The sequence below is a fragment of the Gadus chalcogrammus genome, chromosome 7 (assembly GCF_026213295.1).
Source record: "Gadus chalcogrammus isolate NIFS_2021 chromosome 7, NIFS_Gcha_1.0, whole genome shotgun sequence".
NCBI lineage: Eukaryota > Metazoa > Chordata > Actinopteri > Gadiformes > Gadidae > Gadus > Gadus chalcogrammus.
Genome location: NC_079418.1, coordinates 280,827 through 293,064, shown reverse-complemented (window position 1 = coordinate 293,064; position 12,238 = coordinate 280,827). Strand labels below are relative to the sequence as shown.

At 48.7% G+C, this 12,238-nt stretch overlaps 1 protein-coding gene, 1 non-coding gene and 1 pseudogene across 2 annotated transcripts; 1 reads left to right on the top strand and 2 right to left on the bottom strand.

Annotated features, from left to right (window-relative positions):
• Positions 1-96: 96 nt before the first annotated feature.
• On the bottom strand, positions 97-202 carry LOC130386797 (U6 spliceosomal RNA). The gene has a single exon (XR_008896239.1). It is a non-coding gene; the product is annotated as a U6 spliceosomal RNA (small nuclear RNA).
• Positions 203-1,630: 1,428 nt separating this feature from the next.
• On the bottom strand, positions 1,631-1,703 carry LOC130386753 (U6 spliceosomal RNA; annotated as a pseudogene).
• Positions 1,704-6,739: 5,036 nt separating this feature from the next.
• Positions 6,740-12,159, top strand: LOC130385418 (uncharacterized). The gene is made up of 12 exons (XM_056593920.1): positions 6,740-6,750; positions 7,295-7,839; positions 7,922-8,235; positions 8,316-8,370; positions 8,815-8,819; positions 8,952-9,148; positions 9,277-9,716; positions 9,788-10,112; positions 10,272-11,073; positions 11,184-11,393; positions 11,487-11,797; positions 11,896-12,159. Exons 2-12 carry the CDS (start codon positions 7,295-7,297, stop codon positions 12,157-12,159), a joined length of 3,468 nt encoding a protein of 1,155 aa, XP_056449895.1. The 5' UTR covers positions 6,740-6,750.
• The last annotated feature ends 79 nt before the right edge of the window (positions 12,160-12,238 follow it).

Here is a 12,238-nt window from a genome sequence, read left to right as displayed (position 1 = left end):
ATATTTACCGTACCAAAATGAACCTTTAAATGGGGGGGGTCAATGGCAGCTATACGAAGGAAGTTGGCTAGAACTCCGAAACTTTGAATTAAAACTTAAAAGATAGAACGCTTCACGAATTTGCGTGTCATCCTTGCGCAGGGGCCATGCTAATCTTCTCTGTATCGTTCCAATTTTAGTAGATGTGATACCGAAGTAACACAAATACTGCCTAATCCTCAGTTACCTATGTACCTCTGCTCAGACACCAAACGCTATCTGCTGGTGGAGCTACAACAGACGATTCCTACGTTGGACGATTTGCGGTTGCTGAGAAACGGAAAGCTTCGATGGACAGATGGCGCAAAAGATAACGTGGCTGAGAAACGTTCTTATCTTTATTTATCCGACAGAAAAGAGGAAAAAACCCACCTCACTCATCGCGTCGATAAAGAACTTTTTTTTTTACGACCCAGCAAAAAAGAGACACCAAAAGCGTTGGATCGAATCCCCGTGAAATCAACGCTTTTGACCTGCCGTTCTCGTCGGAAATGAAGACGAGAACCCTTTATTTGTGTTATAATTATTATTACAATACTATATGCAAAATATGACAGACCAAAAGCACTTATTGTGAATTTTATTTTCTTGTCTTGTTACTTATAGACCTGAATTGCATCCTTGTCCAATAGGTGGCGCTCTTGAATAATGTCTGTAGAGCGTGGTGTGGGGAGGGGGGTCTTGACCTTGGTATGGTAACCGTTTGTAATTTATTTAGAATGAGATCGTATTACTTAACGGTTGCTAAGTTTATACTTTATGTCCAATAGGGGGCGCTCTCGAATAATGTTCAGGATCGGAACGAGCCCAGCAAAAAAAAGGTATAAAAAAAAAAAAAATGAAATTTTATCGTTTTTAAGTTATTTTCTCGGCCTAGGAAGGCTCTAGAAGCATAATTCATGCAGATTCAGGATCGGAACGAGCCCAGCAAAAAAAAGGTTAAAAAAAACAAAACAAAAATTAATGAATTTTCAAATTTCAAATTTGAAAAAAAAAAAAGAATATATATGAATGTCCAAAAAAATGCACCACAGACCACCACCAAACGACTCAAAATGGCCTAAAACGTGATCCTAGACACTTTCTGTGGGGATTCCACACTTTTCACCAATTTTCACAAAAATGTTCACAACATTTTCCAAGTATTTTTACATTGGGGTCAACGGCAGCTATGTGAAGGAAGTGAGCTACAACTCCAAAAATTCCCACACATGTAGAAGGAGCCTGGAAAACCTTCCACACCAATTTTCTTCAAAAGAAAATATTGGTAACACCCCTTTTTCCCGCGTTTAGTGAAAAACTTCAAATGCGATTTTCTATACCAAAACAAGCCACCAGGTGGCCAGAACTTGGCACAGCCTTAGCCCTGATCCATAGCTACCACTCCATAGGGTTTATATTCCCACGCCTCTCTCCCTGTTCCCATGGCAACGCTTTTAGGTGTTTTCCAATGTTAAATTTTTTTGCCACTAGGGCGCCAAATTCCCTTCTGCTTCATATTTACGTACCAAAATGAACCTTTAAATGGGGGGGGTCAATGGCAGCTATACGAAGGAACGTTGGCTAGAATCCGAAACTTTGAATTAAAACTTAAAAGATAGAACGCTTCACGAATTTGCGTGTCATCTTGCGCAGGGGCCATGCTAATCTTCTCTGTATCGTAGATTCCTACGTTGGACGATTTGCGGTTGCCTGAGAAAACGGAAAGCTTCGATGGACAGATGGCGCAAAAGATAACGGGGCTGAGAAACGTTCTTATCTTATTTATATCCGACAGAAAAGAGGAAAAAACCCACCTCACTCATCGCGTCCGATAAGAACTTTTTTTTTTACGACCCAGCCAAAAAAGGCCACACCGAAAAGCGTTGGATCGAATCCCCGTGAAATCAACGCTTTTGACCTGCCGTCCTCGTCGGAAATGAAGACGAGAACCCTTTATTGTGTTATAATTTTATTACAATACTATATGCAAAATATGACAGACCAAAAGCACTTATTGTGAATTTATTTCTTGTCTTGTTACTTATAGACCTGAATTGCATCTTGTCCAATAGGTGGCGCTCTTGAATACTTCTGTAGAGCGTGGTGTGGGGAGGGGGGTCTTGACCTTGGTATGGTAACCGTTTGTATTTATTTAGAATGAGATCGTATTTCTACTTAACGGTTGCTAGTTATACTTTTATGTCAAATAGGGGCGCTCATCGAATAATGTTCAGGATCCGGAACGAGCCCAGCAAAAAAAAAGGTATAAAAAAAAAAAAAATGAATTTTATCGGTTTTAAGTTTATTTTCTCGGCCTATGAAGGGTCCTAGAAGCTATGCATGCATGCAGATTCAGGATCGGAACGAGCCCAGCAAAAAAAGGGTTAAAAAAAAAACAAAAACAAAAAATTTATGATTTTCAAATTTCAAATTTGAAAAAAAAAAAGAATATATATGAATGTCCAAAAAAATGCACCACAGAACACCACCAAACCGAACTCAAAATGGCCTAAAACGTGATCCTAGACACTTTCTGTGGGGAGTCCACACTTTTCACCAATTTTCACAAATGTTCACAACATTTTCCAAGTATTTTTACATTGGGTCAACGGCAGCTATGTGAAGGAAGTGAGCTACAACTCCAAAAAATTCCCACACCATGTAGAATTCGATTCATACGTTGGACGATTTGCGGTTGCTGAGAAACGGAAGCTTCGATTGGACAGATGGCGCAAAAGAATAACGTGGCTGAGAAACGTTCTTATCTTTATTTATCCGACAGAAAAGAGGAAAAAACCCACCTCACTCATCGCGTCGATAAAGAACTTTTTTTTTTACGACCCAGCAAAAAAGAGACACCAAAAGCGTTGGATCGAATCCCCGTGAAATCAACGCTTTTGACCTGCCGTTCTCGTCGGAAATGAAGACGAGAACCCTTTATTGTGTTATAATTATTATTACAATACTATATGCAAAATATGACAGACCAAAAGCACTTATGTGAATTTATTTTCTTGTCTTGTTACTTATAGACCTGAATTGCATCCTTGTCCAATAGGTGGCGCTCTTGAATAATGTCTGTAGAGCGTGGTGTGGGGAGGGGGGTCTTGACCTTGGTATGGTAACCGTTTTGTATTTATTTAGAATGAGATCGTATTTACTTAACGGTTGCTAAGTTATACTTTATGTCCAATAGGGGGCGCTCCTCGAATAATGTTCAGGATCGGAACGAGCCCAGCAAAAAAAGGTATAAAAAAAAAAAAATGAAATTTTATCGGTTTTAAGTTATTTTCTCGGCCTAGGAAGGGTCTAGAAGCATAATTCATGCAGATTCAGGATCGGAACGAGCCCAGCTAAAAAAAAAAAAAAAAACAAAAAAAAATGAAATTTTTATCGGTTTTAAGTTATTTTCTCGGCCTAGGAAGGGTCTAGAAGCATAATTCCTGCAGATTCAGGATCGGAACGAGTCCAGCAAAAAAAAGGTTAAAAAAAACAAAAAAAAATGAAATTTTATCGGTTTAAAGTTATTTTCTCGGCCTAGCAAGGGTCTAGAAGCATAATTCCTGCAGATTCAGGATCGGAACGAGCCAGCAAAAAAAAGGGTTAAAAAAAACAAAAACAAAAAATTAATGAATTTTCAAATTTCAAATTGAAAAAAAAAAAAGAATATATAGAATGTCCAAAAAAATGCACCACAGACCACCACCAAACGACTCAAAATGGCCTAAAACGTGATCCTAGACACTTCTGTGGGGATTCCACACTTTTCACCAATTTTCACAAAATGTTCACAACATTTTCCAAGTATTTTTACATTGGGGTCAACGGCAGCTATGTGAAGGAAGTGAGCTACAACTCCAAAAAATTCCCACACATGTAGAAGGAGTCGATTCCTACGTTGGACGATTTGCGGTTGCTGAGAAACGGAAAGCTTCGATGGACAGATGGCGCAAAAGATAACGTGGCTGAGAAACGTTCTTATCTTATTTATCCGACAGAAAAGAGGAAAAAACCCACCTCACTCATCGCGTCGATAAAGAACTTTTTTTTTTACGACCCAGCAAAAAAGAGACACCAAAAGCGTTGGATCGAATCCCCGTGAAATCAACGCTTTTGACCTGCCGTTCTCGTCGGAAATGAAGACGAGAACCCTTTATTGTGTTATAATTATTATTACAATACTATATGCAAAATATGACAGACCAAAAGCACTTATTGTGAATTTTATTTTCTTGTCTTGTTACTTATAGACCTGAATTGCATCCTTGTCCAATAGGTGGCGCTCTTGAATAATGTCTGTAGAGCGTGGTGTGGGGAGGGGGGTCTTGACCTTGGTATGGTAACCGTTTTGTATTTATTTAGAATGAGATCGTATTTACTTAACGGTTGCTAAGTTATACTTTATGTCCAATAGGGGGCGCTCTCGAATAATGTTCAGGATCGGAACGAGCCCAGCAAAAAAAAGGTATAAAAAACAAAAAAAAATGCATTTATCGGTTTTAAGTTATTTTCTCGGCCTAGGAAGGGTCTAGAAGCATAATTCCTGCAGATTCAGGATCGGAACGAGCCCAGCTAAAAAAAACAAAAAAACAAAAAAAAAAAATGAAATTTTATCGGTTTTAAGTTATTTTCTCGGCCTAGGAAGGGTCTAGAAGCATAATTCCTGCAGATTCAGGATCGGAACGAGTCCAGCAAAAAAAAGGTTAAAAAAAACAAAAAAAATGAAATTTTATCGGTTTAAAGTTATTTTCTCGGCCTAGCAAGGGTCTAGAAGCATAATTCCTGCAGATTCAGGATCGGAACGAGCCCAGCAAAAAAAGGATTAAAAAAAACAAAAACAAAAAATTAATGAATTTAAAATTTCAAATTTGAAAAAAAAAAAAGAATATATATGAATGTCCAAAAAAAATGCACCACAGACCACCACCAAAAACGACTCAAAATGGCCTCTCTAAAACGTGATCCTAGACACTTTCTGTGGGATTCCACACTTTTCACCAATTTTCACAAAATGTTCACAACATTTTCCAAGTATTTTTTACATTGGGGTCAACGGCAGCTATGTGAAGGAAGTGAGCTACAACTCCAAAAATTCCCACACATGTAGAAGGAGTCGATTACCCCCGTTGGACGATTTTGCGGTTGCTGAGAAACGGAAAGCTTCGATGTCCGATGGCGGCAAAAGATAACTGGCTGAGAAAGTCTTATCGTTTATTTATCCGACAGAAAAGAGGAAAAAACACACCTCACTTCATCGAGTCGATAAAGAACTTTTTTTTTTACCCCCAAGAGCAAAAAGAGACACCAAAAGCGTTTGGATCGAATCCCCGTGAAATCAACGCTTTTGACCTGCCGTTCTCGTCGGAAATGAAGACGAGAACCCTTTATTGTGTTATAATTATTATTACAATACTATATGCAAAATATGACAGACCAAAAGCACTTATTGTGAATTTTATTTTCTTGTCTTGTTACTTATGACCTGAATTGCATCCTTGTCCAATAGGTGGCGCTCTTGAATAATGTCTGTAGAGCGTGGTGTGGGGGGGGGTCTTGACCTTGGTATGGTAACCGTTTTGTATTTATTTAGAATGAGATCGTATTTACTTAACGGTTGCTAAGTTATACTTTATGTCCAATAGGGGGCGCTCTCGAATAATGTTCAGGATCGGAACGAGCCCAGCAAAAAAAAGGTATAAAACAAAAAAAAATGCAATTTTATCGGTTTTAAGTTATTTTCTCGGCCTAGGAAGGGTCTAGAAGCATAATTCATGCAGATTCAGGATCGGAACGAGCCCAGCCAAAAAAGGGTTAAAAAAAACAAAAACAAAAAATTAATGAATTTTCAAATTTCAAATTTGAAAAAAAAAAAAGAATATATATGAATGTCCAAAAAAATGCACCACAGACCACCACCAAACGACTCAAAATGGCCTAAAACGTGATCCTAGACACTTTCTGTGGGGATTCCACACTTTTCACCAATTTTCACAAAATGTTCACAACATTTTCCAAGTATTTTTACATTGGGGTCAACGGCAGCTATGTGAAGGAAGTGAGCTACAACTCCAAAAATTCCCACACATGTAGAAGGAGCCTGGAAAACCTTCCACACCAATTTTCTTCAAAAGAAAATATTGGTAACACCCCTTTTTCCCGCGTTTAGTGAAAAACTTCAAATGCGATTTTCTATACCAAAACAAGCCACCAGGTGGCCAGAACTTGGCACAGACTTAGCCCTGATCCATAGCTACCACTCCATAGGGTTTATATTCCCACGCCTCTCTCCCTGTTCCCATGGCAACGCTTTTAGGTGTTTTCCAATGTTAAATTTTTTTGCCACTAGGGGCGCCAAATTCCCTTCTGCTTCATATTTACCGTACCAAAATGAACCTTTAAATGGGGGGGGTCAATGGCAGCTATACGAAGGAAGTTGGCTAGAACTCCGAAACTTTGAATTAAAACTTAAAAGATAGAACGCTTCACGAATTTGCGTGTCATCCTTGCGCTATCTGCCCAGCGATGCTCTCTGTCTCTCAGCCAATCGTGGACCTTCCGCGTTGACCTGCACCCAATCAGCATTAAGTCCTTGGACTGACCTTCGCCCAATCAGCATTAAGTCCTTGGACTTTCCGCGTCGACCTTCGCCCAATCAGCAACCCGCATCAGCATCAACTCCAGGAAAACCTTCCACGTGTGTCAGCCATTATCTCTGCAGTCGGTGATAAGGTAGGATGTGGCGATTAGCCTTGAAAACGAGAGCTGGTAAACCGTGAAAAATGCGTTAAAATGTTAGAGGAAGACTCGGTTATATGCTATAGACCCTAGTGTGTATGTGGTATAAAGGCTGGGACGAATTTCGAATTATAAATATGTAAAAATTAATGTTGAAATTACGGAGAGTCGCGATTGCCATTCAAACGGATTGCGCGGGAGTTAGCCTTGAAAACGAGTACTGGTAAATCGTGAAAAATGCGTTAAAATGTTAGAGGAAGACTCGGTTATATGCTATAGACCCTAGTGTGTATGTGGTATAAATGCTGGGACGAATTTCGAATTATAAATATGTTAAAATTAATGTTGAAATTACGGTGAGTCGCGATTCGCATTGAAACTGGTGGCGCGGCGATTAGCATTCCAACCTTTCAAACCTTCTGTTATCTTTCCTGTAAGCATCCATGAACATAAAAGTCACTTTAAGGTAGTAAACTGTAATGCACGTTTAATGCAATGCTCGTTTAATGCTGTGTCGTGTCATTTGTTGTCATTGTAGATGTCTTTTGCAAATTTAAGGATGACGCCGTCGCATCAGTTGGTCCTGCGGGCCTCTGATGCGGCGGCGGCCTTCACCGCCGCCATGGGGCCACGCGGGACCCAGGCTCCCGCCAGCGCCAAGAGGCCGGAGGAGGTGGAGAAGGAGGCCCGAGCCCGCGTCGTCTCCGAGGGTGGTGACCCCGGGAACCCCATGCTGGTGCTGGGCTGCCACAGCATCCAGCCTGGCAAGTACCGGGGTCAGACCTTCAGATGGCTCCTGGAGAACGACGCGGGCTACGCCTGTCACCTGGTCGCCAGTCACCAGCGGGAGCGGGAGACGAGTGCCTTGGACAGCCCGTTCATGGCCAACAAGGACAGCCTCGCCCGCTACTCCTGCGCCCACCCCGCTTTTGCGGAGCACCTCAAGTTCCGCCGGGCGCAGGAGGAGGCCCGGGCTCGCGCCACTCTGCCCGGGCGGGGGGGCGAGGCGCTTGTTGGCTTCGGGCTGTTCAAGGAGGACACCCTGAAGGACCTGTACGAATCCAAGGACAAGGACCGTCAGGAGTAAGTCATATTGTGGTGAAGGGCAGTGGAGACGGTGCTGTGACATGTTTATATTTTTTGATTTTCGATCATTGTCTTGCAGATACGTCAAGTGGCTACGACGGAAGACACCGCAGCCTGGGAGCTCCATGGACGCCGCCATTCAGTACTTCTTGGGCCGAGACAAGGAGCGGTCGGCGGAGGCGGCTGCTACACCCCCTCCGCCCGCCAGCAGCAGCACCAGCAGCGGCCCCAGCACCACCACCAGCCAGGCCGCTGCTTCAACCGTGCTGCCGCCCCGCAAGCCGACCGCTCCCAATTTCTCGGCCCTTGTGCGCGGGCGTCCGATGGGCCCCAGGGAGCTGCAGGCCCAGATCAGGAGACTGATGAGCCCACCAGCACGGCCTGCAGCTCCAGGTCGGTAGCTCTTTCTTTCTCTTTCACACAACAGAGGTTGAGTGTATACGATTTACTGACCGTTGCCCCCCCCCCCATAGCGGTGTCTTCCGTCAGAGACCAGCGCCCCTCGGTTCCGCCGCCCCCACCACAGAGGTGACGGACGAGGAGCTGGTCCGGATGGTCACTGATGTAGAAATGGGTAACTGGCACCACACCGGACGTGTCGCACTGTAACATTGGCCTTGGATATCTATTCTTGAGTCAGTATGTTTGTATTAACTGTAACTTTTTAATTTGCTGGTCGCTAAAGCTGATGCCTGAAGGATAAAGGTAGGTTTATCAGGTGATGTAGCCGTCTTTGTAGGTGGTAGAGCCGTCCTCTCTCACGTGGTGGTAATGTGGATTTGATTAAACTCCCAGTCTAGCAAACCTCGCCTTGTAACTAACAGTCGCCTTGTAGCACTAAACCATTTGATCTAATCAACGGCATGCTGCACGTCATGAATGCTCAGACTCACTTAGTCTCGCTTGCCCGTGTGTTGCCCCGTCACTCTCATTGTGCTGATGCCATTTGGTTGTGCGTGACCGTGTCTGAAGCTGGCGTACAGGTCCTTCAGGCCCTCCCGCTCCCGCTGGTGACGCCTCCGACTCCACCTCCCCCGGCACCGTCCTCCACCCCACCACCACCACCACCACCACCACCACCACCACCACCACCACACCACCACCACAAGTTGCGGCTGCTCCACCGACGGTCGGGCTTCCTGCTCGGGCTCCGGCGCAGACCAGGGTGGAGCCTCGTGGCGTCTCCGTGGAGGAGACGCCGTGCGGGGAGGCCACCCTGGCGCCGGAGCCGAAGAAGAAGAGGAGGAAGACGACGACGACGGGCGACGTGGAGCAGCCGGCAACGCCCGCTCCTGCTCGGGCTGAGGTACAGACACACGCCCGTCGTACTCACAGACACACGACTCGGTGGAGACGACCGTCAGACTGCGTACGCAGCAGCGACTCGCCCTCCTCACGGTGTGTTTGTCTGTGTTGTCTTCATCTTCCTCACAGACCCGGTTGCCTGAGGGCTGGCGGACAGCCCTCACCGGGGCAGAGCAGGAGTGGATCGGCCGGGCGCTGTTCCAGCAGACCAGCGGGGGGTCCCTCAAGCTAACCACGGACCTCAAGCTGTGGTGGGACCCCCCCCAGCCCCGGCTGAACTATACTCAGCCACCCGCCTCGGCGGCTGCCTTCTTCGCGTGTCGGTTGTTCCTCTGGGCGCCCCTGCACATGTGGGGTCCCCGGCCGACATGCTGCCAGAAACATCTCACCAAGTGTGGGATGTACAAGACCATCCGGAAGGTCTTGGACATCGACGGCTGGTACTTGATGGCCACCGAGTACCTGGAGTGCCGTCGGTGTCGGAGGAAGGTAGCCGCCTGGTCGCAGGAGGTCGTGAGGCAGCTGGGAGAGGGGCATCGCGCCCTCTTCCCGGCGATCCTCACCTACAAGTAAGCAGCTGTCTGAAAACTGTCGGTGTGTCTGCGTGTGGCTCTTCTGTAACACGTGCGCTCCCCTGTAGGCTTGCCTGCGACCGGCGGGTCATCATCCAGCTGCGTGAGCGTACTCGGGGGAACAGCGCCACGCAGCTGCAAAAAAAACTCTGTGAGGCACACACAGAGGCCTGGATGCGGCGGTCCATACACTACCTCAGCGTCATGGAGCCCTTCACGTCGACGGGTGTCGTGCGCCAGTGCACCCCACCGCCGAAACCATCGCCAGACGTGCCGCAGTACGGCTGGCTGTTGGTGGTGTACTGCCACGACATCCTGTCTCGCCTGGAGGACGTGAAGGCCCGGGTCACCTCAGTCTTCGGATCCATCTTGAAGATGGATTCGACCAAGAAGGTGAATGTGGTGTCGGAGCACGAGCGTTACTCTCTTGCGACGTGCGTGCAGCCCTATTGACTTGCGACGTGCGTGCAGCCTTATTGACGTGTGTGTGTGTGTGTGTGTGGTGTGTGTGTCTGTGTCTGTGTCTGTGTCTGTCGCCTCACCTTCAAACAGGTGACCCGGAAGCTCGCCGGTGCCGCCGCCCATACCGCAGCCTGGGCGACCAACGTGGGCAACGAGCACGGGCAGGTGCTAATGTCCGTGCTCACGGCCACCGAGGGGGGTGGCCTGTTGCCCATGGCCGCGGGGTTAATGCGGCGGTACCGGGACGCTGGGGTAGCGCAGCCTCGCGTCCTCTACGTCGACCGGGACTGCTGTTCGTCCCACGGGGGGTCCAAGGCAGCTGCTGCGTTCCAGGAGTGGGACAAGCTGGTGGTCCGGTTGGACATTTGGCACCTGATGCGACGCTACGCATCAGGTGTCACAACCGAGAGCCACCAGCTCTACAAGCCCTTCCTGCAGCAGCTGTCCGCCAGTATCTTCCTGTGGGACCCAGAGGACACAGCCCGGTTGCTCAACGCCAAGAGGAGGACGCTAGAGGCGCAGGGGATGACCTTCTCGTCCGAAGCCGGAGTGTGGAGGCACGTCAGCCGCAGGGAGATGGCTCTCCATTGCCGTCGCCGCACGCGTGGAGCTGCGGCGACCGAGCGGCTGATTGATGACCTCCTGCAAACCTTCGGCGGTGCCAACGGGCGAGACACCATGGGGATTCCCCTGCTGGACCGAGACCGCATCCAGGCAATCCGTGCGGAGCAGCGACGGCACCTCGAGTGCATCCAGGACCCGCCGGGCGTGGAGCTGTACACGGAGACAGGCAGGCTGACCAAGGGGGGGATCAGCCTGCCGACGTACCGTTGTGCGCGCGGCTCCACGTCCCTGGAGTCGTTCCATCTCCACCTCAACCGCTTCATTCCAGGTAAACCACGGGTTTCACCGTCGTGTCTATCTTTCACCGCCGCCGCCCTCGTTGTCGTTCACGTTGTGCGTGCTGACTAAACCGCTAAACGCGTCTGTGTTCCTCCTCAGGAGAAAGTGCCAACCCTTGGCACTTCCAGGCTTTTCTCCTGGAGGGGTTGGTGAGATGGAACGAGGACAGGGCGGCGTCCGCGGCACAGGAGGGTCGTCCGCTGCTCCGCACCTACAGTGGCCCCCTGCAGCACTCCCTTGACCAGCTCAGCCAACGGGTGCTTGGCTCGAGTTTGGTCAGGGACTACACCAAGCCCAGGGAGTACACGGGTAAGAACGTTTGAGCCGCCGTCACCACGCTTACACGTGTCCGCGCCGAGCGATGTTTGTACCAGATTGAGTGACGATGCCGTTGTGCTTCAGGGGAACTCATCGGCATCGAGTACCTGTACTCCCAGACGGGCAGAGTGCTGCAGGACGTCAGCTTGGACCCTGACGTTCCGGACGCGGGTCCACCGCCTACCGAGGAGGACGACGAGCTCGCCGAAGGCCGGCATGAGTTGGAGGACCTCACACTCCACGTGCCTGGCGAGTTCACCGCTCCTCGGACGGACCCGCGGTCAGGGCAACCAGCTGACGCACCCGCGCCCGAGCCATCCCGTCCGACCGATCCCCCCGAGCCCGCGCCCCGCTCCCCCGGCCGGTCCTCACCAGAGCCTCAGCAGACCGCTGAGGTGAGTGCGACAGCGGTGCGACTCACTGGCTCGATCAAACGCAGCGCTCTGTGGCGTCCGTCTGACTTGTTGTTTTCTGTATCCGCTTGTGTTCGCAGGACTACCGAGGACCAGACGACCAGCCGGGGTACCTGGCCGTGGTCCGCTTGGCCACGGCCTTAGTGGGGCTGCGCCACGAACAGGCCCTGTCCGAGGGGAGGGTAGACGAGCTCATCGGGCTCTACGAGGCCCTGTCCCCGTTCGACAGGGCCCGAGTAGTTTACCCTCCCCGCTACACGGACGGGGCAGCTCGGGGGGGTCGATTCATGGCAGCGAAGCCAGGCCGCACCAGTATCCCTGGTGTGGAGAGCCTGCGACGGTGAGGAGGCTAAGCTTCGGTCGTACATTTCCCCGACGTACACGCAGGCCGCTTTACGTAACGTCTGTCGTTGTTTTTGTCCC